At 49.3% G+C, this 27,809-nt stretch overlaps 1 protein-coding gene and 1 long non-coding RNA gene across 2 annotated transcripts; one reads left to right on the forward strand and one right to left on the reverse strand.

Moving 5' to 3' along the window:
- Positions 1-1,279: 1,279 nt before the first annotated feature.
- LOC309660744 lies at positions 1,280-2,908 on the reverse strand. Its single transcript, XR_014263585.1, has 3 exons — positions 2,825-2,908; positions 2,507-2,667; positions 1,280-1,454 (listed from the first exon to the last, which is right to left on the reverse strand). It is a non-coding gene; the product is annotated as an uncharacterized lncRNA (long non-coding RNA).
- Positions 2,661-25,985, forward strand: SLC2A7 (solute carrier family 2 member 7). The gene is given in 18 exon segments (XM_082461628.1): positions 2,661-2,944; positions 6,438-6,598; positions 9,253-9,281; positions 9,284-9,376; positions 10,195-10,347; positions 12,121-12,239; positions 12,243-12,246; positions 12,725-12,784; positions 12,787-12,911; positions 13,548-13,577; positions 13,579-13,611; positions 13,615-13,662; positions 15,741-15,821; positions 19,693-19,768; positions 21,561-21,608; positions 21,611-21,672; positions 22,268-22,381; positions 22,385-25,985. Coding segments are annotated over 18 exon segments (1,584 nt in total). The 5' UTR covers positions 2,661-2,701; the 3' UTR covers positions 22,490-25,985.
- The last annotated feature ends 1,824 nt before the right edge of the window (positions 25,986-27,809 follow it).

Consider the following 27,809-nt stretch of genomic DNA (forward strand, 5'->3'; position numbering starts at 1 on the left):
TGTCCCTACGTAATTTTCATAATTATCCCTTGAAATGGCAGCCTGGCATTCCAGTTGATTTGTCATAATTTATTCAGTTATTCCCTACTTTTTATTTTTGCTAATAGAGATAATTCCTTTTTTTTTTTTTTTTTACTTTAACTTTTTATTCTATATTGGAGTATAGCCGATTAACAATGTTGTGATAGTTTCAGGTGCATAGCAAAGGGACTCAGCCATACATGTACATGTATCCATTTCCCCCCAAACTCCCCTCCCATCCAGTCTGCCACATATCATTGAGCAGAGTTCCCTGTGCTATACAGTAGGTCCTTGTTGGTTATCCATTTTAGTTTATTTTTATTATTGGAGTATAATTGCTTTACAATGTTGTGTTAGTTTCTGCCATACAGCAAAGTGAATCAGCCATATGCATACACATGTCCCCTCCCGCTTGGACCTCCCTCCCCCCCATCCCACCCAACTAGGCCATCACAGAGCACCGAGCTGAGTTCCCTGTGCTATACTGCAGGTTCCCACTAGCTACCTATTTTCCACATGGTAGTGGATTTATGTCAAATCTAATCTCCCAATTCATCCCACCCTCCCCTTCCCCCGTGTCCACATGTCCGTTCTCTACATCTGCCTTTCTATTCCTGCCCTGCAAATAACTTCATCTGCACCATTTTTCTAGATTCCACATATATGTGTTAATATACAAAATTTGTTTTTCTCTTTCTGACTTACTTCACTCTATATGACAGACTCTAGGTCCATCCACATCTGTACAAATGACCAATTTCTTTTTTTTATGGCTGAGTAATATTCCATTATATACATATACCACATCTTCTTTATCCATTCATCTGTCCCTGACTTCAGACTATACTACAAAGCTACAGTAATCAAGGCAGTATGGTACTGGCACAAAAACAGAAATATAGATCAGTGGTTATCCATTTTAAATATAATAGTGTGTACATGTCAATCCCAAACTCCCTAACTATCCTTTTCCCCCACCCTTCCCCCCTGGTAACCATAAGTTCATTCTCTAAGTCTCTGAGTCTGTTTCTGTTTTGTAAATAAGTTCATTTGTATCATTTCTTTTTGGATTCCACATATAACTGATATCATATGATATTTCTCTTTCTAATAGTGATAATTCTGAAATGAGCACTTTTTTTGTTCAATATTTTATTGACTTATTTAATACTAATAAGTGTAAGTAGAAATAACTAAGTTGTATCTCTTTAAAAGTATTTAGTTTGCTCTTTCCCCCAAATGGACAATTAGTCCAAATGGACAATTAGTCCAAATTCGTAAGAGGAAGCACAGATGGAGAGATGACACAGGAGATGCATAAAGGATCCAGGCAGTCAGGCCGACTTGGTTTCCAAGACACCTCATTTCTAGGGACCCAGGGCAGGTGGTGTTTTTCTTCTCCTTGGTGCAACCAGAGAGTTTCTGGTTTGAGGCTTGATGGAGACAAAGACAAAAGTCACGCTGAGTGTGAATCTTTATCTTATCAACACGTCCAAGGAAAATATTCTCCTGGGGCAAGTCAGCAGGGTCCAGAGACCAAAAGGGTAATAAAGCCTCGCAGGCCCCAGGCTGTCAACACAGAGCAGGACCCAGGTGTCACTTGGGAGGCAGAGCACACCTGTTTCTCAGCTGAACAAGGACAGAGAAAAAAAGAGGCAGGGACTCCTCCACCCACCCCACCCCTCCAGGGAAGGGGTAAGTGCCAAGTCTAGGAAACTGTCACTGCCACTGTCCCTTTGCCAGCACGTGAGGGGACTGTGGAGGGAGGGGAAGACTCCTGAAATGCTTCTAGCAAGGAGAGGACAACACTGCCCCTGCCTTTCCTGGGGAGCCACCCGCCCTGGGAGAGCAGCGGGGGGGAAGCAGCTTCCCCAAACATCCCAGCTCAGACACAAGAGAGGAGGGGTTGAGTCCAGCTCTAGGGAAGTGTGGAAGACCCCCGTCCCCATCCTATTCCCCCAGCCTCTGAAGTTGCCCAAATCCTGCTTTTGTCTGCCTGGCTGGTTTGCTGGCTGCACAGGGCGAGGGCTGTCGGCAGTCAGGCAGATAGTGGGGGTGGGGGTCAGAGGTGCAGGTAATAGGCAAGCAGAGGGGTGGGGGGATGGTCTGGGGCCATGGCTCTGCACCAGCTGGCTTCTTGGAGCCCTGGGTGGCACCGACTCAGGCAGCCACAGACCCTGCCCCAGTTCTGCTGGCCCCTCCTCAGACTTTGGCCCGGGGGCCAGTTCCCGGGAACTACCCTGGGTGCTGGGGTAGCCATGGAAACGTGATTGCCTTGGTTTTCCTCAGGGCCTGTCCAGGAGTGAAAGGCAAGCCATACCTTTGTTTGCTGCTTCCTCTGTCCGGAAAACTCCTCCCCCAGCAGCTCACAGGCCCACCTCATCCTTTCAGGTTTCAGCTTAAAGGCACCCGCTCAGAGAGCCCCCTCCTCTGTCCCCCATTGGTTTCTATCCCATTACCTGTTTTATTGTCCTCATAGCCTTACCGCTATTTGGAGGTCTCGTACTTGTCTGTGTTTTTGTTTTGTTTTCTTGGCCTCCCCTCACTAGAATGTAAGCTCCTCAAGGGCACAGTACACTGGACCTTTTTCCTGAAGCTTCCCCTACTTCATCCAGGGCCAGGCCCAGAGGAGACGCACAGATATATCTTTAAGGAGGGGGATGCGTTCAAGGAACAGGAAATGATGCCATCCACTCCCCCCAGCCTCCTGCACCTTCCCCACTCCCCTGGGCATGGCCTGGGGTCCTCCACCCCCACCTCCAGCCCAGCCTCGGCCCCACTTCCGGAAGTTCCGAGGACTAACCTCCCAGGTCCTGACCGTAAACCTCCTCTCCCGCAGCGCCTCCAACCCACGCTGAGCACAGCCTTTGGCTCGGCCTTCCAACATGGCTGCAACATCGCTGTGGTTAACACGCTGCACAAGGTGGGTGGGCAAGAGGTGGGCAGGAGAAGGCTGCCATCTTGCTCTGTGGAGGCCGCCATCTTTCTTCTGGAAGCCACCGGCTTTTTCCCGGAAGCAGCTGCCTTCCTCTAGTACTCTTGGGAGGCCGGCCTCTGCAGAGCAGGGAATGACTAGGGTTGTGGGCTATTCCCCTCCCCCTCCCCCCCTGCCCTGCAATGTCATCCTTTCCAGGCACATTGGGAAGGGGGTGCGAGGGGATGGACTTGGATTCCCTGCCCAGTCGCTTTGGGCCTTAGTCCCACTGCCGTTCCCCTGGGAAGGCCACTTGCAGATGACAAAAAGGATGGGGTCAAGGACTAAACCCTTAGGGGTTGGGATTGGGGTGAAGGGAAGCAAAGGAAAAAGAGTATCCCAAAGGCCTAGTAAAGCATGTGAGTCAGGAGGGAGGGACAGGCCCTGATGACGAGTAAAGATGAAGAGTGAGAGTTGACCACTGGCTTTGACCTCATGGAGGGCATGCGTGACCTTGACAAGAGCAGCTGAGTTGAGACAAAAGCTTGATTGGAGTGGGTTCGGGCAGAATGGGCGGGGTGGAGGAGAGACAGCTTGTTAAGGAGTTTTGCTGCACAGGGGAACAAAAAATGAAACTTAGTGAAGGGAGAAGGGGGGTTGTGTTAGGGTTTTATAGGGCAAGAGTCATGTTTGTATTGTGATGAGAAGGATGCAGTAAAGAAAGATGGACTGGGAATTCTCTGGTGGTCCAGTGGTTAGGACTTGGTGCTTTCACTGTGGAGGGCCCAGGTCAGGGATTGAACCTGGGCCCACAAGCTTCAATCCCACAAGCCATGCCACGTGGCCAAAAAAAAACTGAACCAGTGATGCAGGACAGACAGGAAATAGTTACAGGAAGAAGGTCCCTGAAAGGGCAAGGAGAGGACCCAGTGTCTGTTCCCATTCATTTGGGTGTATGAGTCCTGCTCTACTTTTTTTTATTTATTTATTTATTTATTTATTTATTTATTTATTTATGGCTGTGTTGGGTCTTCATTTCTGTGCGAGGGCTTTCTCTAGTTGTGGCAAGTGGGGGCCACTCTTCATTGCGGTGCGCGAGCCTCTCACTATCGCGACCTCTCTTGTTGTGGAGCACAGGCTCCAGACGCACAGGCTCAGTAGTTGTGGCTCACGGGCATAGTTGCTCCACGGCATGTGGGATCTTCCCAGACCAGGGCTCGAACCCGTGTCCCCTGCATTGGCAGGCAGATTCTTAACCACTGCGCCACCAGGGAAGCCCCCTGCTCTACTTTTAAAAATCACTGTCATTACTTTATAACTACACTTTATTCTGCTTTATAGGCGGTACTGCAGTAGTTGCTCATGGCTTATATTAATATACTTATCATTATTACCATTGAAGGAATATTTTTTTTCTCAGTCAAGCAATGTACCATCACTATATCACAGTGAATGCTCATAAATTCTCTATTGGATATATATTATTTCTATAACCAAGGAGGAAACAAAGACTTACAGAGGTAGAACTTGCGCAAAGTCATACAATTAGTAACAATATTTCTTTTTTTTTTAAGCATCTTTATTGGAGTATAATTGCTTTACAATGGTGTGTTAGTTTCTGCTGTATAACAAAGTGAATCAGCTATACATATACATATATCCCCATATCTCCTCCCTCTTGCTTTTCCCTCCCACCCTCCCTATCCCACCCCTCTAGGTGGACACAAAGCACCGAGTTGATCTCCCTGTGCTATGCAGCTGCTTCCCACTAGCTATCTATTTTACACTTGGTAGTGTATATATATGTCCATGCCACTCTCTCACTTCGTCCCAGCTTCCCCTTCCCCCTCCCCATGTCCTCAAGTCCATTCTCTACATCTGCATCTTTATTCCTGTCCTGCCCCAAGGTTCTTCAGAACCTTTTTTCTTTTTTAGATTCCATATATATGTGTTAGCATACAGTATTTGTTTTTCTCTTTCTGACTTACTTCACTCTGTATGACAGAATCTAGGTCCATCCACCTCACTACAAATAACTCAATTTTGTTTCTTTTTGTAGCTGAGTAATACTCCATTGTATATATGTGCCATATCTTCTTTATCCATTCATCTGTTGATGGACATTTAAGTTGATTCCATGTCCTGGCTATTGTAAATAGAGCTTCAATGAACATTGTGGTACATGACTCTTTTTGAATTATGGTTTTCTCAGGGTATATGCCCAGTAGTGGGATTGCTAGGTCATATGGTAGTTCTGTTTTTAGTTTTTTAAGGAACCTCCATACTGTTCTCCATAGTGGTTGTATCAATTTACATTCCCACCAACAGTGTAAGAGGTTTCCCTTTTCTCCACACCCTTTCCAGCATTTATTGTTTGTAGATTTTCTGATGATGCCCATTCTAACTGGTGTGAGGTCATACCTCATTGTAGTTTTGATTTGCATTTCTCTAATGATTAGTGATGTTGAGCATCCTTTCATGGGTTTCTTGGCAATCTGTATATCTTCTTTGGAGAAATATCTATTTAGGTCTTCTGCCCATTTTTGGATTGGGTTGTTTGTTTTTTTGATATTGAGCTGCATGAGCTGCTTGTGTATTTTGGAGATTAATCCTTTGTCAGTTGCTTCGTTTGCAAATATTTTCTCCCATTCTCAGGGTTGTCTTTTCATCTTGTTTATGGTTTCCTTTGCTGTGCAAAAGCTTTTAAGTTTCATTAGCTCCCACTTGTTTATTTTTGTTTTTATTTCCATTTCTCTAGGAGGTGGGTCAAAAAGGATCTTGCTGTGATTTATGTCATAGGGTGTTCTGCCTATGTTTTCCTCTAAAAGTTTTATAGTGTCTGGCCTTACATTTATGTCTTTAATCCATTTTGAGTTTATTTTTGTGTATGGTGTTAGGGAGTGTTCTAATTTCATTCTTTTACATGTAGCTGTCCAGTTTTCCCAGCACCACTTATTGAAGAGGCTGTCTTTTCTCCATTGTATATTCTTGCCTCCTTTATCAAAAATAAGGTGACCATATGTGCATGGGATTATCTCTGGGCTTTCTATCCTGTTCCACTGATCTATATTTCTGTTTTTGTGCCAGTACCATACTGTCTTGAAGTAACAATATTTCTTATGTTGCCTCTTGCACAGCAAGGTTCTGCAAAGTGATTTTTTTTTTTTTTGCCGTGCCGCTCAGCATGTGGGTTCTTAGTTCCCCAACCAGGGATCAAACCTGCACCCCCACCTGGCGTAGAAGCTTGGAGTCCTAACTGCTGGACCACCAGGGAATTCCCAACAGTGAATTTTTAACATTTTGAGCAGTCTGGTTCCTCTTCTCACCCCATCATACAGTAAGCTTTTTTTTTTTATCTCCAAGTAACAACAGAGAATCAATTGTGTCCTGAGGGTGTTGGTAGACACATCCTTCAGGACAATGACCAGAGGCAACTGAGAACATTACCTCTTGGTCTCTCATGAGTTGCCTGATTGTCTATGGATGGGGCAATGTCTTCCAGGTCTTGAAGTCCTTTTATAATGAAACCTACTTTGAGCGACACGGAGCCTTCATGGACGAGAAAGTCATGCTGCTGCTGTGGTCCTGCACCATGTCCATGTCTCCTCTGGGCATCTTGATGGGGCTCCTGCTTATTGGCCTGCTGGTTGACAAATGTGGCAGGTAAAGAAGAAGGGTGCTGCTGTCACTCAAAATTCACATTAGTAAAGCATGCTGTCTCTTGGCATTTGTCCATGTGGTGGGGAGTTGTGCGACCTTGAAAATCAGGAGGTCTGAAGTCCAGCCCCCACTTTGGCATAGACATCATGACCTTAAAGCAAGTCCTTGAATTCCTTGGGATTTCTTCCCCTTGTCAGCTGCACGGGAAGAGCAGCCCCTCTGTTGTCCACCCCGTGGAGATGGATCAGCCTTTGAGAGCAAAGTCTTGACCATACTCAGCACTTCTAGCAGGTGTTCAATAAATGCTTATTGACTGGGTTTAATTCGAGGTCAGGTGACCCATGGCTCCAAGTTGTAACAGCTGCAGCCTCTCCCCGTGCAGCCTAACCCGTGTTGTTCTGAGGTTTGGGGTTCAGACTGAGTCAGTCCATGTGCCCCTGACTTGTGTCTTGTTTAAGAATGAAGATTAGTTCTTGTACTTTGCTTGGTTTACACAGACTCACTAATCTTTACACGTAGGCCCAGTTGCTGCCAAGACGTGACTCTGCAGATAAAGAGGGATGTCCAGATCAAGGTTCCCAGGAAGGAAGGGCGTGAGCCAAGTTCTCAGGGTGAGGCCCCACGGAATTCCATGTGGCCAGATCTCACTCTTTGGAATTCACAGTTACACTTGGACTTGATGTGCCATGGTCGGCAGTTTGTAGGGAGGAGTGGGAAGTCCTCTAAAGAAAACTAGCTCTTAAAGAACCATACCAGTTCAGTTTTCATGCATAAAAGAAAATACTGGGGAATTCCCTGGTGGTCCAGTGGTTAGGACCCCGAGCTCTCATTGCCGAGAGCCGGGGTTCAATCCCTGGTCAGGAAACTAAGATCCCACAAATGGCAAGGCTCAGCCAAACAAACAAACAAAAACAAACAAAAAAACAAAGAAAATATTGGCAATTGAAAATTAATTATGTATAAAGCAGGACTCATAGGACCTCTTCTTTTTTTCTTTTTAATTTATTTATTTATTTATTTATTTATTTATGGCTGTGTTGGGTCTTCGTTTCTGTGCGAGGGCTTTCTCTAGTTGCGGCAAGCGGGGGCCACTCTTCATCGCGGTGCGCGGGCCTCTCACTATCGCGGCCTCTCTTGTTGCGGAGCACAGGCTCCAGACGCGCAGGCTCAGTAGTTGTGGCTCACGGGCCCAGTTGCTCCGCGGCATGTGGGATCTTCCCAGACCAGGGCTCGAACCCACGTCCCCTGCATTAGCAGGCAGATTCTCAACCACTGTGCCACCAGGGAAGCCCAGGACGTCTTCTTATAGATAGTTGATTAACAATTAATTTGCCATTCGTTGTACACTTGAATGAAAGAAACATGCACTATATTGCAATTATGCCATAATCCAAACTTTTTTGTAATTCAGACTGTGCTGTTCTCAGCTACACCAAGAGTGATTGGACTGTTCTAGAAACTTGGCCCCCACCTCCTTGTCTGAACCCAGAGTCACAGAACTTGGGACCTCAGAGATGGTTTCATCATTGCTCTCATTTTGCACATGAGGACCCTGAGACCAGCTGGTGTGGTGGAGCTGGCCTTGCCCTAGTGGGGTCGGGGCAAGCCCTGAGCTAAGCTAAGGCTTCCTGGTCATCAGGAAGGGGTTCGTGTGGGCTGTTTTGTTCTCTCTGGACCTGCAGCCTCTGGGCTGGCTGATCCTCTGCTCTGAGTTTGGGCTTTGACGGCAGTTCTCTCGGGGGTATGGCCACCCCAGGAAGAGAAAAGTGGCCTGAGAAAACCGGTCTGTGTATCTGATGAGTCCTCGGTGTTGCCTAGCAGGGGACTTTTGTAGAACTCTTAGGACTATCCCCCCAGGAGGGGTGTCTGGGTTTCTGTTTAGAGATCCCCCCTCCCCCACTCCTGGCAGCAGAGATGATGCACCTGTGTCAGTCAGGGTCCTGATGGTCCTCGAATGCGGGCAGCGTGTGGCGAGATCACCAAGGGTGGGGCAGCCAGCAGCCACGCTGTAGCTGGGCCACCATCTTCCTTCCGGATCCACTGCTGTTTTCTCCTTTGGCAAAATCCAAGCCACATGTGGGGATGAGGGGGCAAGGGAGCCACTGATGCCAGTCAGCATGGGGCACAGAACACAGTCTGGAAGGTAGGTATGGATCCTGGGGGACAGGCAGGGGGCATCCAGCATAGTTCTATTTTTCAGACACTCCCTCCCCCCACTTCATAGACTCATGGTTTTTCACCCTTGGGAGGAATCTTAGCGATCATCTAATCCAGCTCTGTCTCCCACCTGTTGTGGGGTTCCCCTGTTCACCATTCTTGACAGTCTTCATCCGGCCTAGTCTCTGCTTGAATACCACCAGTGACAGGAAGCTCGCTACCTGCAGAGGCAGGCCCATTCCTTTCCCCTTCCCTACCATCTTCAGTCAGCTCCAATGGTTAGCGTGCTCCCACTCCTCACCCACCCCCTGCCGACCCCAAACCTCCCTTCCTGGGACCTCTGCCCACTGGTCCTTGCTTTCTGTGCTTCCCAGCCATCAGCCTTTCTCAGGCACGTTCCTGGCACTTCTATAACGGCTGCCCTGGAGAATAGGAGTTGGTGTCAAGAGAGCTTCTGCTGCCTCAGCCCCCCTGCCCTCTGGGCTCTGCTGTCCTTGCAGAAAGGGAACACTGCTGATCAACAATGTCTTCCTGCCATCCCTGCCACCCCGAAGGGAGTCAGCAAAGTGAGCAAAGCTTCCGAGCTGATCATCTTTTCTCGAGTGGCGCTGGGAGTCTGTGCAGGTACCTACAGTGATGGCTGAAGCCCCAAGCCCATGCTCAGGGTCACCAGTGGGGGGAAGGGTCTGAGTCAGACACACCCAGCACCACTGGCCAAGGCTGGAAGCAGGGGCGGCAAGGGTCTTCCTGGTTCTGAATGGCTCTTTTCCCTTTGGGGGCATCCTCTTGTCTCCATCCCCGGACTCTCGAAAACCTCATGTTCTCTCTCCCCTTCCCCTTATTTAACAAAATCTATCAGGGGAAGATCTTTAAAAACACACGTTTACCTTGAAGTATAAACTGATAAGGCTTTACTAGGTATCTTCCAAGGAAGGTGTACAGTTCACACTGAGGATGAGGAGCTTCAAGCAAAAGAGTACAGAATCTGGGGACTCTGTCAGCAGGGGACTGAGCTTTCTTAACTATGGTGGTTTCTTCTATTAAAAAAAAAAAAAGTGATACAAGTAACCTGTGCTTCAGAAAAATCAGAAAATAATCCCAAGCCAAAGGTTTATCTTTCAGTCCCACATCCCAGGAACACAGTCCTTGCCTGTAACAAGGGGCCCCAGCTCCGCAGCTAGGAAGGAGAGGATATCCTGCCGTGCCCCCTGGGAGTCTGAGGATTCTGGAAAGGCTTCCTTCTTAGTGCGAACTAAACAGTCCACGTGGCCAATTTCCATCTCCATGGAGAGGAAGCGGGGGGTACAGGCTGCTCGTCAGTGGTGCTGACACCACAGAGAAACTCAGGGACTATGAGATGAATTAAATCTCAGGTCTCCGGGCCCCAGGAGGCTGGGACCGTTTCTTTTCTCCTCCCCTGGTTTTTGTTTTGCTAGATCCAGGGATCTCCTACAGTGCCCTTCCCATGCACCTGGGAGAGTTAGCTCCCAAGAACCTTAGGGGTGCTCTGGGAACAATGACGGAGGTGTTTGTCATCGTGGGGATCTTCCTAGCACAGATCTTCGGCCTGCAAGCCATCCTGGGCAACCCTACAGGTACCTGCGGCTCACCGAGGTGCGGTGTGGGGTGGGGGGGAGGCGGGGCCGAGGGGGAGGGGTCTGGACACATGGGCCTTGGCTGTGCCCATGTGTCTGGCGGGTCAAGTCAGGTGAGGCCAAGAGGTGCCCTTTGGGTTGGGCAATGTGTGGCTCGCTGGAGACGGGTGACCTTGACGAGAGCAGTTCGGGTGAGCGATGGGGACAAATTGTGCGTGGGACTGGGAGGAGGAGACCGGAGACAAGGGGCACACATGACTCTTGGGAGTTTTGCTGTAAAGGAAGGAGAGAAGTTGGGGGGTAGCTGGAAGGGGAAGCAGGCTGGAGAGAAGGGTTTTTTGTTTTGTTTTGTTTTTTCAGCTGGGACGCTGTGAGAATGGTCTTGCAGCGAGGGCAATCGATGCAAGAGGGGCAGGCACACAGCCAAGGTCACTGTCACGTGGGTGGATGTGGCTCCTCTAGACGTTTTCTTCTGGTTGCTTCTACTTTCCAACTGACAAAAAATTTTTAAAAAAGACTCAATCCTCAATTTAGGACTTCCCCGGCAGTCCAGTGGTTAAGATTCTGCCTTCCAATGCAAGGGGCAGGGGTTCAATCCCTGATCTGGGAACTAAGATCCCACATGCCGTGGGGTGTGGCCAAAAATTTTTTTTAAAAGACTCAATCCAAGTGAAAGGTGGCCAGGCCATTGCCTGAGAGGGCGGGTTGGGGAAGCGGGAGGGAAGCTTTAGGACAGAGGAGAAAGGGGGAAATGGTCCTCTGGGGGAGTGGGCGAGACAATGGCCCCGAGAGTGTGGCTTTAATGCAGGCCAGCATTAAAGGCCCACAAGAACACAGTGGGGTTTATTTATTTATTTATTCCTCGTAAACATTTTCAAATTACTTAAATTCCACAGGAATTCCTTAACGGGTGGATTTATGACTTTGTATTCCCCAGAGTACCTTGAAGAGACTCAGGACCCAGTCGTGCTCAGTGAAAGGTCATTAGTTTTAACGATTCCCAAACTACCCCAGTGCAGTTGAAGGGGAAGCCAGGCTGGGCCCGTTGCTGCCAACAGCTGCCTTGTGCTGATGCCTAGTGTGCGATGCCTGTCACCCCTCACCACTCTTCAGGGGGCACTTTATCACCATCATCATCATCATCATCATCTTTATTTTACTGATGAGAAAACTGAGGCTTAGAGAAGTGAAATAACTCTTGCGGTTCCCATCATAGCTAGTAAGGCTTAGACGAATCTCAATGCTGCCTCCCTAACCCAGACCTTCCAGAAGGAGCTCACACAGCCACAGTGCTGGTTCCAGCACCCTTCTCGACCCCAGCCTCCAGCAAGGCAGAGATTATGCCATTTCCAGCCATAAAGTTAGGAACAAGACATGGGTTCACTTTTTCTAAGGCTCACACTTTTAAATCATATGCTGTTCCTAAGGAAAGCAATAGTCTTCCTGCAGAATGAGTTAACAGCAGATCTTTTGAAAATTGTAATTATATTCTCCATTTTAAAATGTGGAACCCTGCTGTGGGTGGGTCCTGGGCAGCCACATCTCGGCAAGGACTAGGTCCCTGCTGTCCTTGGCTCTCACGGAGGGCTGGAACAATGTGGGTGAGTGAGTTTGTAAGAGGAGAGAGTCAGGACAGAGTCAGGACATGCGGAAGGTCGGCTGGAGGGCAGGGATTCCCCAGTGTTGGGTGTTCATGTTCTCGGTGTTGGGTCCTTCCAGGCTATTCTCAGTGTTGGGTTCTTCCAGGCTATTCTCAGTGTTGGGTCCTTCCAGGCTGGCCTGTGCGCTTGGCACTCACGGGGGTCCCCACACTGCTTTGGCTCCCCTCTCCGCCCTTCTTCCCTGAGAGCCCGAGGTCCACCCTGATTCAGAAAAGAGATGAAGAAGAAGTTTGACAAGGTACTGGAGATACAGGCTGCTCCGTCAAGACCCTTCCACCATGTTCACTTCCCAGCCGCCTCCCCGTGCCCGTCAAACATCCCTCCTAGTGCCCGAAGCAGAGAACGGGCAGGGGGCAGGGTGGGGAAAGGCACTCCACGACGCAGGCACCAGTGGGATGGGACAGAGGTGCCGCTGGCACTGGGGAGTCCAGGGCAGCTCTGGGGTGTGGTCCAGCGGAGAACATGGTCAGAGCCGGCATCATGGTTGGTGGGCGTTGACTTCTGCAAGCTTGCCCAGGTGGGGGCGTGGTTGTGACGGGGGACACGGTCACAGTGTTGGGGGCCTAGCTGGGGTCCAATGAGCATCCTGCCCTGGGAAAACGGGGAGCCTGTGGCCAGGACTGGGCCGAGCTCCTGGGGAGCTGCCCCCCTGTGTGTCCCTAAGCCTTGGGTCAGCTGCTGTCAGCGACAGGAGGGGACCGCTCTGCTCCCCGCAGCTCTGCGGAAGCTGAGAGGCTGGGCAGATGTGGAGGACGAGATGGAAGAAATGCGCGTGGAGGACCGGCCGAGAGGACCGAGGGCCGCCTGTCCGTGCTCAGCCTCTTCACGTTTCCGCCTGTCCGCCGGCAGCTGGTCTCCATCATCGTGCCCATGGCCGGCCAGCAGCTCTCCAGGGTCAACGCGGTATGCGCGGTTCTTTTGCTATAATTGTATCTATTGATGGTGTTGGCGAAGGGTGAAGAGCTGCAAAAACAGGGGTGGGAGGCTGCTTCCAGAAACGTCGGGGACTGGAGGCGTAACCCCTATGGTGCTTAAGGAAAGTGTCAGGAAGTGGCGGCATCAGGCCCTCGGGGACGCACGGATGCTCAGCAGGAGACGTTGAGTGGTACACAGCCCAGGCAGGGGCCAGGGCACGTGGTGGCTTTCGGAAGTGCTGCACTGCCCACATCCTTGGGGCTGGGCCAGGAGAGAAGCTGAGCTTGGGGATGCCTAGGCCTGGAATGAGAGGTGAGGGGTCATTCTATGGGGCCTGAGATCATAGACTTACAAAGCGACAGAGGGAGAAATCTCAGGGTCCCATTTTACAGATGCAGAACTCAAGGCCCCGAGAGGGGAAGAGCTATAACCTGGGCTCCGGCAGAGCCAGCCTCCATCCCAGGTCTCAAGTCTTCAGGTCACGGCTCTTTTCTCCCACCTACTGCCTCCTTCCTGTCCAAGGGGTCCCCTAGGCTTTCAGGACTGTGTGTTACAGAGTCAGGAAGGTTGTCAGCGGCCTGGGCCTCCAGGCCTCTCCTCACAGCCCTTGTGCTTTTGTTTTAGGTCAACTACTACGTGGACATGATCTACACCTCCCTCAGCTGGCATGGAGGTGGCTCATTCCCAGTAAGTAACAGTGGGTGCCAGCATGGTCAACATAGTGATGACCGTCATCTCAGTGAGCCACCCAGAAGTGTCCTTCCCATTGGGCATCTCTGAGTCGGTGCCCCACAGGCAGACAAGAGCCCCCCAGGGTCCACTGCTGGTGGCACTGGTCCTGGGGTGACTGGAGGGACACAGACTTTCGGATGTGCCCATACTTACCACTGTGTGACCTTAACCAGGCCACTTAAACACCTTCAAATTCAAGTTTCTTCCTTTGTACAACGGTTACGGTGACTGTAATACCCAGTATACCGATGCAGGTGTTGTTTACTGTTGGCATAAAACTATTATTTCAGAGTTTTATATTTAAAATCTGAACCACTTATGCCTGTGTTAAAAAAGTGAATAGACAGAGGTGTGCTCATTTACAAGGTCAAGTGACCATGATGGTCCTTTCTCTAGAACTTTTCCAAGTTATCTCACTATTATTTTGGTTCCTGTTTCTTGAGTTACCTTGGCGGTCAAAGGTGTTTTAGAAAATTATTTATTACTTATCTGTATTTTCCCCAGAGCCAGTTTAAGCCCCAATCAAATTTCAGAGGATTCAGCATGATGGGGAGGGGCGAGTGAAGGAAAAGCGCCGGAAATGGGAGGAGCTGGGAGGCCCCCAGGCCCAATTCTCCACCCTTCCTGGAGTCTGTGCACCCCTTCCTCCAGCGGATTCCCGTAGCCCCTCGCCTTCCTCTAGGGCAGGGTCCACCCTCTGTCCTCAGAGCCCTCCTCCTCTAGGGTACATCGTCATAACTAGGACCCTCTTCCCCATCATCCTACCTGGAGAAACCCAAGCCAGAAAGACAGGGGCGCCTCCCTCTCTCTCCCTGAGGAGCAGTGTCTGGGTACTAAGCACAGTAGGACACATTGGTCTTACCTCTACCTTGTTTATACAGTCCTGGGATTGCTGCTTTGCTCCTGTTGGGCCCTCACTGAATGGCAGTGATAATCCCCGTCTGTAGGGTTGTTGGGAGGACGGAGGGGACATGTGTAAAGTGACCGTACAGGGCCTGGCATGGAGTGACGGTGGTGCCTTGCTGATGGCACTGTTGTGGATGCTCCAGGTGAGGATGGAGTAGAATGAAAAGGGCATTAGAACAAGAAGGAAGGAAGGCATGCTGGTCGGACGAAGCATTGTCCAAGCTTGGAATATTCGAGAAGGTACAGGCTGATCAGGAGGTGTGTGTTTCCTGGCAGTGGAAAAGAAAGTACCTGGGGGTGAGAGGGACCCTCATGATGTGAAGCCAGAGTCTGGGTGGCCTCGATGTGAACTGAAGTAGCAGGTAATGGGAGGGGGCTATTTGAAAATGTAGGTATTATTATTATTTCGGGGGTGTGAGATGATTGCCACTGAAAAGACAGCGTTGCTCACGGTTCCCAAGGGAGAGAGGTGCACACAAGGCCACATGGAGAAGCATCTGGGGGCGGGCGGGGGGCAGCAGTACGTGGGCAAGAGCCTTTGTGGTTTCCGTGGGAAGGAACAGGCAAGACAGGGTAAGCAGGTTTAGGACTGCCTAGTTTGAAAGATTTCCGGCGGTTCCAGGGCATCGATGCCGGGCTGTTCCTGGTTGTCTGGTACCTGCCCTGGGTGATAAGGCAGGGGGAGGCTGGCTGGGGGCGGCGGGGGCAGGTGAGAGCCTGATGGAGCAGGGGGTGGGGATGGGGTAGCTCCGGGCTGGTTTCATGTGAAAGGCGCACACACAGCTGAGCTGTCTGCTATCTCTAGAAACTGGCTAACGGTGTGTGCAGGGGGCAGTCTCTCCAGCGTCAGGAGGGCCCCCAGATGTCAAAGCATCAGACGCAGAAACTAGAAAACGTAGTTATTACAGTGCGGGGGGGGCGGGGGTGGGGAGGTGGTCAAGGAGCCTAGACCCGGGGTCTGTAGACGCCTGAGACAGGGAGGAGTAGTGGCGCAGAGTCTGCGGCACGAACGTCAAGTTCCCGTCGGGATAAGGGCCTAAGTTCCACGGAGCAGGCAGCAGGGGCGAGCGGGCACTTCAGGAGGGGCTGAGGAGGTAGTGGGGGGCCCAGGCCCAAGAATTCCGGGCGCCCCCCGCCTGGTGCCGTCGAGGCTCCTCACCGCCCGCCCATCCCCTCCAGGCAGGCGCCGTCGAGCGGCTGGGTAGGCGGCGCCTCCTGCTGGTCGGCTACGGCATCCGCGTCTCCGCGCTGCGCTTGCAGGTCGGACCTCGCTCTCCTGCCCGGAAGGGACGGGGCGGGGGCACGCAGAGGGGTGGGGCAGGGGCGGGGCATGTAGAGGGGGGCGGGGGCGGGGGCACGCAGAGGGGTGGGGCAGGGGCGGGGCACGCAGAGGGGTGGGACGGGGGCGGGGCACGTAGAGGGGTGGGACGGGGGCGGGGCACGCAGAGGGGTGGGACGGGGGCGGGGCACGCAGGGGGTGACGAGCAGGGGGGTGGGAGGTCCCTGTAACAGAACCCACACCCCTAGAGCCAGTGATCTCAAACTCCGCGTGTCAAACTCCACGCCCCCTTCGTGTGCAATGTAATGCCCCGTCCTGAAGTAGAGTTCGTGGGTGACTTCAATTACCTACCCATGTACATGCAAATAAATAATTAAATCGAATGTCCTAACCATGAAGTAAAGGAGAAACAAGAAGTTCCATAAAACATATATTTCAACATGCAAATGCTTAAGCGCACTGCACTAGAAGATGCCCACCAATAATGATCTAGAGTAGAATAAAGAGACGGAAGATCGGACGTCATTCCATTCAACAAGCAGAAGAAAATGAGAACAGAGGTCGGCGTGGACGGCAGACTACACTAGTGTGAGGATAAGTGATGACCAGGGACCAAACATATTCGTATGTGGTAAGACAAAGAGGAAGATACCTTAACTCAAGTAGGAACACCACTCACAGGCCAATAGGAAGTTTAGGATGGAGGACGTGGAGAATGAAGGTGAGGTGCTGGCAGGTGAGCTTGGTCTGATTGATGTGTGCCCCAAGTATAAAATGGGGTAGAGCTCTCATCTTGAAATCCTAACACGTGTCAACAAGCATGTCGGTCTCTACTATTAAAAATATCTTGGAGCCCCGATGAGGAAGAAGTAGGAAAAGAAGCAATGAGAGACTATGGAGTAGCTGGGAATCGTATCAGAGTAAGATTAAAACACAAAAGGCCGCCCAAACAAGAAATACATCACTTTAATTTGTCATTTTCTTAGCATATTTTTGTTATGCGTGTTCTACAAAAATTTTGAAAATACATAGGATGGCCATAGTATTAAAGATTCTGAAAGCAGACAGCATTTTGTATATCCTCAGCTGTTTCTGCCCTGTTGTTGCTTTTGCAGTAACTGTGCCTTTACAATTAAAGCTACACGCAGATGGGACTTCCCTGGCCGTCCAGTGGTTAGGACTCTGTGCTTCCACTGCAGGAGGCCCAGGTTCGATCCCTGGTCAGGAAACTAAGATCCCACATGCCGCATGGCAGGGCCAAAGAAAAAAAAAGACAACCATACACAGATAGAGAGTTAGTTTTCCTGGGTCTCTGCCTTATATACGTGTTATTAAACTTTGTTTGATTTTCTCCTGTTTAAAAAAAAAAAAACTATATACAGATCTTCCTTGACTTACACTGGGGTTACATCCCCAATAAACCCATCGTAAGTTGAAATATTGTAAATCAAAAATGCATTTAATACACCTAACCTACTAAACATCATCGCTTAGCCCAGCTTACCTTTAATGTGGTTAGAAAACGTCCATTCGTCTACAGTTGGGCAAAATCATTTAACAAAGCCTATTTTATAATGAAGTGTTGAATGTCTCATGTAAGTTATTGAATACTGTACAGAAAATGAAAAACAGCGTGATTGTCACTGACCCTCATGATCACGTGGCTGACGGGGAGCTGCCTGGCGTCACAAGAGAGGATCGTACTGCCTATTGATAGCCCGGGGAAAAGATCAAAATTCAAAGTACAGTTTCTTATTTGTTTTTATAAATTCGTTTATTTTTTGCTGCATTGGGTCTTCGTTGCTACGCTCGGGTACGGGATCTAGGCACGCAGGCTCAGCAGTTGTGGCGGTTCGTGGCATGTGGGATCTTCCTGGACCAGGGATCAAACCTGCATCCCCTACATTAGCAGGTAGATTCTTAACGACTGCACCACCAGGGAAGTCCCTGAAGTATAGTTTCTAGTGACTGTGTATCACTTTCCCACCATGGTAAAGTTGAAAATTTTGGACCTTCTTAAGTCAGGGGACCGTCTGTAGTTGAAAACACAATCGTATGTGAGGATGAGAATGTGCGAAGAGATTATTCTTGTAATTCAGAGACAATGTCTTCATTCTTTGCCTTTTTTTGCCAAGCTGTCCTCTCCATCATGACTTCCTTTCTAATTCCTGGGTGAGCGCAAGGACCCTCAGGGGGACGAAGCTGGCTGTGGTCAGGGAACAGCAGGGCAGGGGAGCATGTGGAGGAACAAGCGAGGTGGAGGGTGATGATGCAGCTATGGAGGAAAATGCTAGTTTCAGGGACTTCCCTGGGGTCCAGTGGTAAAGAATCTGCCTTACAATGCAGGGGATGCAGGTTCGATCCCTGGTCGGGGAACTAAGATCCCACATGCCGCGGGGCAACTAAGCCCACGCGCCACAACTACTGAGCCAGCGCGCCACAACTACTGAGCCCGTGCACCTCGACTAGAGCCAGCGTGTGGCAAACTACAGAGCCCACATGCTCTGGAACCCGCGCGCCACAGCTAGAGGGAAGCTCGTGCACCACAACGAATATCCCGTGTGCCACACCCGACGGAGCCAAAAATAAATTAAATAAATAGATAAATAATAAATAAATCTTTACCAAAAGGAAGTGATTTTTTTAAAAAAGCTAGTTACAGTCCTGTTTTGGTTTAATCAAAGTTTCCTTTTTAAAGACCTTATTTTCTCATTTGAAAATAATCTAAGTTCTTAGGACATTTAGGGACTTAGGTGAAAAGAAGTAAATAAAACTGGACATTATCTATAGAGATAGTTGCCATTTGCCTTTTGGAAACCTTGGTGGCATCCCTGGCAACTTTTTTTCTCTCACTCTCTCCTTCCAACCCATTGGCCAGTCGTGTTGGTTCTGCCTGAAAACGTAACCAGCAGCTGCCCAGGTGGCACCAGACCCAGGATATCCCCTCCAGCTGCAGCCAACTCCTCTTTTGCTTCAAATATTGAAATGGACCCCACCCTGCCTGCCTGCGTGGATCAGAGCTTGTCACGCCTCTGCTCCGCAGCCTGGCTGGCTCTTCACCCCCAAGTCATCGATTCTAGGAGGCTGCCCCTCCCCCAGCTCACCTCTCACCTTGCCCCCTGGAGACAACTTCATTGAAGGAGTCGTTCTTGGTCCACCTCCACCGCCAGCCCTGCACGAACCCCACCTTCGCAGCGTTTTTCATAACTGTAGTGAAACAGTTACCCGCATAGTTAGTTTGGTTGAAGTCTGTTCACCCTGAGTTTGTGTCATCTGCTGCCCTGGTAGTGGGGAGCAGAGATGGGGGTCTGCCAGCTCTCCTGGTCTGATGCCTTCTAGAAGGATTCTAGCAGAGAGTGCAGAATCCGGGTCCCAGCTCCATCCCTTGCTGATCATTTGACTTGGGCCATTGCTGGACCCCTGAGGGACCCAGTGTCCTCTTGTCTGTGTTCAGGCGCTCTGTGCTCTGATTCCACATTTGTAGGATTGAGACAATAATATCCTCCCTCAGAGGGGTGTCAAGAAGATTCAGTGGGTCAGCATCTGTGAAGGGCAGAAAATAACTAAGTGGTCGGCGTTCCTCCTGTTACGTTCCTCTCAATCAAGTACGGCTCCTGGAGGCCCCCGTTGACTAGAATGCTCGGTGTCACTCCTGGTCTCATCTTCCCTCTCTTGCCCTCAGAGCCCTGGAGGCCCACGCAGGTGCTCAGAAATCCAGGTGTGGCTCCTCCCTGTGGCAGGAAGGTGAGGCCCGCACGTGGGCTTGTCTGCACGTGGGGCTCTTGGCCTCAGGCTCTTAGAGGTCCCAGGCCTGGGCCTCTCAGGCGCGGACAGCCCTGCCCCTCCCCACAGAGCACGGTCCCTGAGCTGTCTTACCTTGACATCATCTGTGTCTTCGCCTGCATCGCAGGACATTCCATTGGGCCCAGTGAGCACCTGTATGCCCCACTGCCCCCCGGGGCCTGGCACATAGGAAGTGCCCGGTATTTGTTGAATGAATGGATGCCCTTGATTGGGGATTCTCATGATGTTCTCTCCACTTTTTCCCCTGTTCCTACACAAGCCCCACCCACACTGGAATTCTCAGTTCAGTTTACCTTTTTCTTGAAAGGCCGTTCCAGCTCACATTCATTCATTCATTCAACAAACATTTACTAAGTACCAACCAGTGCCACGGCCAGGCTGGGCCCCCCAATCTCCTGTGGCTCCCAGAGTTGCCCAGCTTCAGTTCCAGTGCCCAAAAAGGAGATGTGCCTCTGCAAAGAGGGAGCTCTTGCCAGCCAGACCCCACTGGGGGCCCCTCAGTTCACATCCAAACCCTCTACATGCTCACTTTAGCCTCCAAGCCCACAGCCCACCCGACGCTCAGTTGTCTTTGGTCCCCTGGCCTCCAGCTACAGTCCTGTGTTGCTTTATCTCCGTGTCCATGTGCTGGCAGCCTTGGGCCTTCACTTCCACCTTCCTTGGGGGCAGCCTCCAGACTCCAGGCTTCCCCTCACCTGTGTGTCCTCCTGAGAATCTAATGCAGTTCCCACTGCTTGGGGAAAGATTCCTCTGACTCCTAAGGCTAGAATATTCCCTGCAGAATCTTGGTTTTGAAAGAGATGTCCATAAACCAAAATAAAGGTATTGATCCATTGAACACACGCTGCTGGAACACCTGCTGTGCCAGGCACTGGGGATGCAGCTGTGAATCAGACCGACACGGTCGTGTTGAAGGATATTTAAGTGGGATTTTCGACAGGAAGCCTTCCCGGCACACCTCCAATACGGAGGCAGGAGGGCCTGGTGGGAGCAGTGCTGGTGTTTGTGTCAGGAGACCTGGGTTCTGGGCCATTCCGCCCCTTACTGCCTGTGCGTTCCCCGAAGCAAGCCACTGTGCTTCTCTGGGCCTCGGGCTCCTCCTGGAAGACCAGGGGTAATCAGCTGTGCCGGCAGATGTGGGATCAGATGGTGGGCTGATTTGACATGTGAGCCGGCTCCTAAAGGGCTGCTTGGCTGCCCGACCCCAGGGGGCAGGAGGGAGGAGGCCAGGGAGGGCATCGTGGATAACTTCCCTCACTGCTACCCCTTTGGGGCACAAAGCCCTGAGGAAGGGGCCCCCTCCTCACCAGTTGTAGGAGTTTCCCATTTGACGTCCCGAGGGCAGCTCATTCCGGGGCTCTGAATTCCTCTCCATCTTCAGGGGTCGGAAATTAACTGGGGGGAGAGAGACAGAATCTTATTTTTTTTAATAAAGAATATAGATAATATGTTAATATATAAAGAATATATAAAGTCATAGACAGACCTACTGTATATAAACGGATATACAGTATATCTGTTGTATTATAATTTCATGAGGGATGGTGATTAAGGGGGAAAAATGGCCTTAGACATTTTAGACAAGACTCCTGAATGAATAAAGGTTGAGAAACTGCCCCAAGGCGAGGTGCCTGCCATTCCCCAGATCTACCACAGGGGGCAGCACGTCCCAGGCGCAAGCGCTCATTCAGCTCTGCTCCCCCTCCCCTTGTCTGCGAATTTCAAAATGACACCACCACGGGGTAGAGTGGCCTTGGTGTGACCTCGAGGCCCTCAGGGGCTCAGCTCGAAGCTCAGCTATGGGCGCACCCAGGAGGAGACATGTGAGCTTCCTCGGCCATCCGGAACAGACTGTGCCCCTAAAGGGCCCTCCGCGCCCCTCTCCGCTCCACTGGTCCTGCGCTCTCTGCCCCCGGGTCCCGTGCCCTCCGTGGTGAGGACGGCGATCTTCCTGCAGTCCTCGCGGTGGACGGGGCCGTGCTCGGGCTCACCAGCATTATTGTGGGCTTCGCGTTCCCGTCCGTCCAGGTGAGTGGGGACATGCGGTGGGGAGCACGGCGTTGGGGGCGGCCCCTTGCCCCCAATTCCTGCTCCATCTTGCCTCCCCCCCGCCGCCCCAGGCAGAAGGGGCTCCGGGAAATAGGCAGGGGTCCCTCTTCTGCTAAGAACATCTGCTAATTTGACAAGGGGGGGCGTCTCTCCAAGGTCCATAAAACACACATGGTGCCACTTCAGCCAAACTGTAACTATGCCAGTTTCCCACCACTGAAGGGAGGTCCCACACTCAGGCGGTGATGCGTTCATTATGTAGGGGCTCTGGTCGGCCAAGTGCAAAGCAAGCTAGAGCCAGGGTGAGGGAACGATTCCCCCACGTCCGCCTCCTTCCTCTGCTTCTGAAGGTGTGCAGTCAAGCCTAGAGGACATTCTGTCCCTGTTGTTAAAAGGCCGAGTCCTTTTTGATGTGAGGGCAGGACCCAATTGTCTAGCTATTCCACTCCTCTGGGTGTAAAGTAGAACTGGCCACTGAGAAACTCCTGTGTGACTCACAAAGGCCTCACCCAGAGCTGTCCCTGGCATTCCTTTCTTCCTCCATCCCCTCCTGTTTTCTTGTCTCTTGGCCTAGGAGGTCAGTGGTGCCTACAGCTTCATTATCTTTGCCAGAATCTGCCTCCTCAGTGCTGTTTACATCTACGTGGTCATTCCTGAGACCAAGGGCCGAACATTTATGGAGATAAAGTGAATTTTTGCCCAGAGAAACAGAGTGGAGTTTCTGGAGAAGAAAGAAGAAATCACAGATGCTGGGCCTCACATACCGTCTGTGCCTGCCAGGGAGACTTCCTTTTAGTGGCTCAACTCGTCCCCCAGGTGGCACATTTAAGGCTTCCTTTTCTGAGGAAGGGTCTCCCTGCCCCAGGCCTCGAGGGAAGGTGACTGCTGTGAGATTTCTGTGCCCCCAGTGGCAACTGGAAGACTTTGGTCTTCCAGTTTGGTCCCTGATCTAGTTAAGAAGCAGTTAGCTTCCAATGCTAACCCTGGGAGGAATGACCTAGGAGGACGGGCAGGTACGTGAGTATTGATTGGCAAGAATAGATTCTCCGATTCTACCTCAGCATCAAAACTCAAATGGTGGATGGACACACTTTTTTAAAGTAAAATTTTTCAAGTTCAGCATTTGATATGGAGGCTGAATCCCGATCAAAGTGTCAGAGAATCAAAGAACTAGAAACCAAGGCTCTGGATTCCATCGCCTTCCTGGGGTGGCTTCCTCTCTCTCTGTGGCTGTAGGTTGCAGGGCTAATCCTGGTCAGCATTTACAGACTGCAGGAGTTGTTCACTCGCATTTCTGATGGTTGATGCTGGCTGAAACTGACACATGATCTGGGCTTCCTCATACCTTGGTAGCTGGATTCCTGCGTGTGGGGGAAGGAGAGAGAGAAACAAAATGCTATACACACTCACACCCCTAGCTTTGAACATCACATAGATAGCATCAGTTCTACCACATTCTGTTCTTTAGAAACTAGTCACTAATTCCAGCCCACACTGAGGGTGGGTGGAAATCAGACTGCAACTTTTGAACAGAGGCTTGTCAAAAAATTTACAGAAATCATTTAAAACCATCTCAAGATCTTTTTGGGGGCCCCAACATTTTTGCCTATCTGGTCCTTTGTCAAGTAAGTTAATCTTGTTTAGCTTCAGTTTCTGCATCCCTGAGTTAAGGCTGATCATTCTTGCCTCATATAAACCAGGTGGAAATGCTTGGTAAGTTAAGAAGCATTTTACAAATGTCAGGGGTTATTTTTATGATTACTATTATAACCTATCTGTTAGCTGAGCCCTCCAGCACACTCATCCCAGAACGCACCCCCACCCCGCCGCAGGCCTCGCTCTCTTTACAAAGATGTGTCCAATGCCCTGTGGCAGTGACTGAATCTTCAGGAGGTTCAAGATGTGGCCCCAGCAGGTCCTGTGGCTCATCCAGCCTGGGTATTTCATACAGGAATTCCAGGAGCTCACCAGGATTCTCCCCCAGAATGATGATTCCTCCCACCTAGATCACATACCCCATCTAGAGGTCTTCTCCACCAGCCTTTCCCATGAGCCACAGATAAGCCTGTCCTGAAGTGGAAGCCCGGGTCTCATGGTGCTGGGCCCAGTTGGTGGTGCAAGAGCAAAACAATAAAGGAGACGCCCACCACAATGTTGGCTGAGTGAGCCCAGGGTCATCCAAACACATTAGCTGCCTCTGGAGTAAAACAGAAGATGGTCTGGTGCATTTGTCGTTGGTGGGAGTGGACGTACAGTCTGAGCCTGGATAAACCTGACAGGCTTCTACCCAATAGAATACAGCAAGGTGATGGGATAAGAAGGGAATATTATGAACAGTTTTATGCCAATAATTTGGCAACTTAGATGAAATAGACAAGCTCCTCAAAAGATACTAAGTGCCAAAGGCCACACAATAAGAAATAGATAACCTGCATAGTCCTCCGTCAACTAAAGAAATTGAACTCATAGTTAAAAACCTCCCCACAAAGGAAACTCCAGGCCCAAATGGACTTACTGGTGAATTCTACCAAACATCTAAGGAAGAAATAATACCAATGTGACACAAACTCTTCCAGAAAATTAAGAGGAAGGAATACTTCTTAAATCATTTTAGAAACCATCATTACTCTGATACCAAAACCAAACTAGAGACAGAAAACTACAGACCAACACCCTCATAAACATAGATAGGAAAATTATTAACCAACTTTAAATAGAATACAATAAAGTGTTATAAGGACAATAATATATCCTGTCCAGGTGGGATTTATTTTAGGAATGCAAGGTTGGCTTAATCCTCCCCAAGATGATCTATAGATTCAACACAATTCCAATCAAAATCCCAGCAGGACGTCTTGGGGGGATAGAAATAGACAAGCTGATTCTACAGTTTATGTGGAAATGCAAAGAAGCTAGAATTACCAAAACAACTTTGAGAAAGATGAAGTTGGAGGACTAATATTACCTGATGTCAAAATTATTATAAAGCTACAGTAATCAAAACAGATTTAGATATAGACAACTGATTTTTGACCAAAGCAATTGAATGGTGACAGGATAGTATTTCTAACAAATGTTCTGGCGCAACTACATCCACATGCAAAAAATAAAAAAGAAGAAGAAGAACTTTTATCCATACTTCACGTCATGTATAAAAATTAACTCAAAATGGATGATAGGCCTAAATTAAAACCTTAAACTATAAAACTTCTAGAATAGAACATAAGAGATAAATATTTGTGCGCTTGAGTTGCACAAAACAACACCCAAAGCACAATCCATACAAGAAAATGTTGATAAATTGGACTTGGACAAAATGAAGAATTTCTGCTATTTGTAAGGCACTGTTATGAAAATGAAGAGACAAGCTGCAGACTGGCACAAAGTATTTGCAAATCATATCTCTGAGAAAGACTTGTATCTAGATGTATAATGTATAAAGAACTCTCAAAACTCAATAATAAGAAAACAAACAACTCCATTTTTTAAATGGGCAGAAGATTTGAATAAATACTTCCCCAAAGAAGACATGTGATGGTAAGTGAGCACATGAAAAGATGCTTAAATTATTAGTAATTAGGGAAATGCAAATTAAAACCACAGTGAGATACCTCTACCTACCTGTTAGAATGCCTAAAATTAAAAAGACCAACTATATCAAGTATTGACAGGGATGTGGAGAAACTCTTGCTGGTACACTGCTGTTAGGAATGCAAATGGTACAGCTACTTTCAAAGATAGTTTGCCAGTCTCTTCCAAAGTTAAACATACATCTACCATATGATCCAGCATTCCCTCCTAGGTATTTACCCAAAGAAATTAAAGCATATGTCCATATGTCCATACAAAGACTTGTACACAAATGTGCATAGCAGGTTTATTTGTAATGGCCCAAAACTGGACACAGTATCAAAGTGCATCCCTATGTGAATGGATAAACAAACTGTGGTATATCCATACAATTGAATACTATGCAGCGATAAAAAGATATGACTGTTGACACATGCTACAGTATGCATGAATCTCAAAGTAATTCTGCTGAATGAAAGAAGCCAGACAAAAAAGTATATACTATATTATTTCAAATATGTAAAATTGTAGGAAACGCAAACTAATCTATAGTGACAGAAAACAGATCAGTGTTTGCTTGGGAGAAATTTTGGAATGATGGAAATGCTCACTATCTTCATTGTGGGGGTAATAATATCATGGATGTGTACAGATGTCAAAACATCAAATTGTGCATTTAAAATAAGAAATAAAATGGCTAATAAAACTATTTTCAAAATTCACATTAGTAAACCATGCTGTGTCTTGGAGATTGTGCATTTGATGGGGAGTTGTGCAACCTTGAAAATCAGGAGGTCTAAAGTCCACTTTGCCATAGACATCCTGACCCTAAAGCAAGTCCTTGAATCCCTTGGGATTTCTTCCCCTTGTCAGCTGCCCCTCTGTTGTCCACCCCGCGGAGATGGATCAGCCTTTGAGAGCAAAGTCTTGACCATACTCAGCACTTCTAGCAGGTGTTCAATAAATGCTTGTTGACTGGGTTTAATTCGAGGTCAGGTGACCCATGGCTCCAAGTTGTAACAGCTGCAGCCTCTCCCCATGCAGCCACATTGTGTTGTTCTGAGGTTTGGGGTTCAGACTGAGTCAGTCCACGTACCCCGACTTGTGTCTTGTTTGAGAATGAAGAATAGTTCTTGTACTTTGCTTGGTTTACACAGACTCACTAATCTACACGTAAGCCCAGTTGCTGCCAAGGCGTGACTCTGCAGGTAAGGAGGGATGTCCAGATCAAGGTTCCCAGGAAGGAAGGGCGTGAGCCAAGTTCTCAGGGTGAGGCCCCACGGAATTCCATGTGGCCAGATCTCACTCTTTGGAATTCACGGTTACACTTGGACTTGATGTGCCATGGTTGGCAGTTTGTAGGGAGGAGTGGGAAGCCCTCTAAAGAAAACTAGCTCTTAAAGAACCATACCAGTTCAGTTTTCATGCATAAAAGAAAATATTGGCAATTGAAAATTATGTATTAAAGCAGGACTCTTAGGACCTCTTCTCATAGATACTTGATTAACAATTAATTTACCATTCGTTGTATACTTGATTGAAGGAAACATTCACTATATTGCAATTATGCCATAATCCAGGCTTTTTTGTAATTCACATTGTGCTGTTCTCAGCTATACCAAGAGTGACTGGACTGTTCTAGAAGCTTGGCCTCCACTTCCTTGTCTGAACCCAGAGTCACAGAACTTCAGTGGTAGAGGAACCAGAGATGGGTCCCATCACCTCCATCATTTTGCAGATGAGGACCCTGAGCCCAGGAGCTGCGGGGTGGAGCCAACCTTGTGCTAGTGGGATCGGAGTTTGCCTGAGGCGAACACGGCTCCTGGTCATCAGAAAGAGCTGGCCGATTGCACGGCTGGCAAGGTTTGGGCTCCAGCAGTCCCCCAGGGTTCTCTCCTCAAGATGTGGAGCCAGGTGGCCACTAGAAAACCCACTCAGCAGAGACTTCTTCTAGGCCCCACCCACCCACCTGCATCTTCTGGCATCAGAGCCTCCTAGGTAGTCTGCCTGGACCAGATTTTCAGGTACTCCCCCTGCCTCTTGATAAGATCTTGGATTTCAACACTGAAAGGGGCCTTAGCTGTCTCTTACTCCCTGTCCCCAGTGGGAATCCCTCGTTCAACATTCCTGCAGTTGTTATCAGGCCTCTTCTTGAATGCCTCCATTGACAGGCAGTTCACCACCTCCAAAGACAGCCCATTCTAGCATGGACTCTGGAACCAGACTGATGGGCTCTGCACTTGGGTAAGTTACTTAACTTCTCTGTCTCATTTTCCCATCAGAAAAATGGGGACAATAATAGTATTCGCACCTGCCTTGTAGGATTGTTGAGAGGATTATATGTGTCAACATGTGGGGGGCAGACACCCTCCGCGTGCTCTGGCTGACACTGTATGTCTGTGTCTGCCCTCCTTCTCTTCACCTGAAGGTATTTTTCTGAGCCCAGGTGAGCCCAAAGAGCTGGGTGGTGGGTGCCTGCACCACTGGCTGATGGAGGTGGTGTGTAGATGCTCCGGTTTCCACAACCCCCGCCAGGTCAGTCTGAG

The sequence above is a fragment of the Balaenoptera physalus genome (assembly GCF_965194825.1).
Source record: "Balaenoptera physalus genome assembly, chromosome: 1".
Classification (NCBI taxonomy): Eukaryota; Metazoa; Chordata; class Mammalia; order Artiodactyla; family Balaenopteridae; genus Balaenoptera; species Balaenoptera physalus.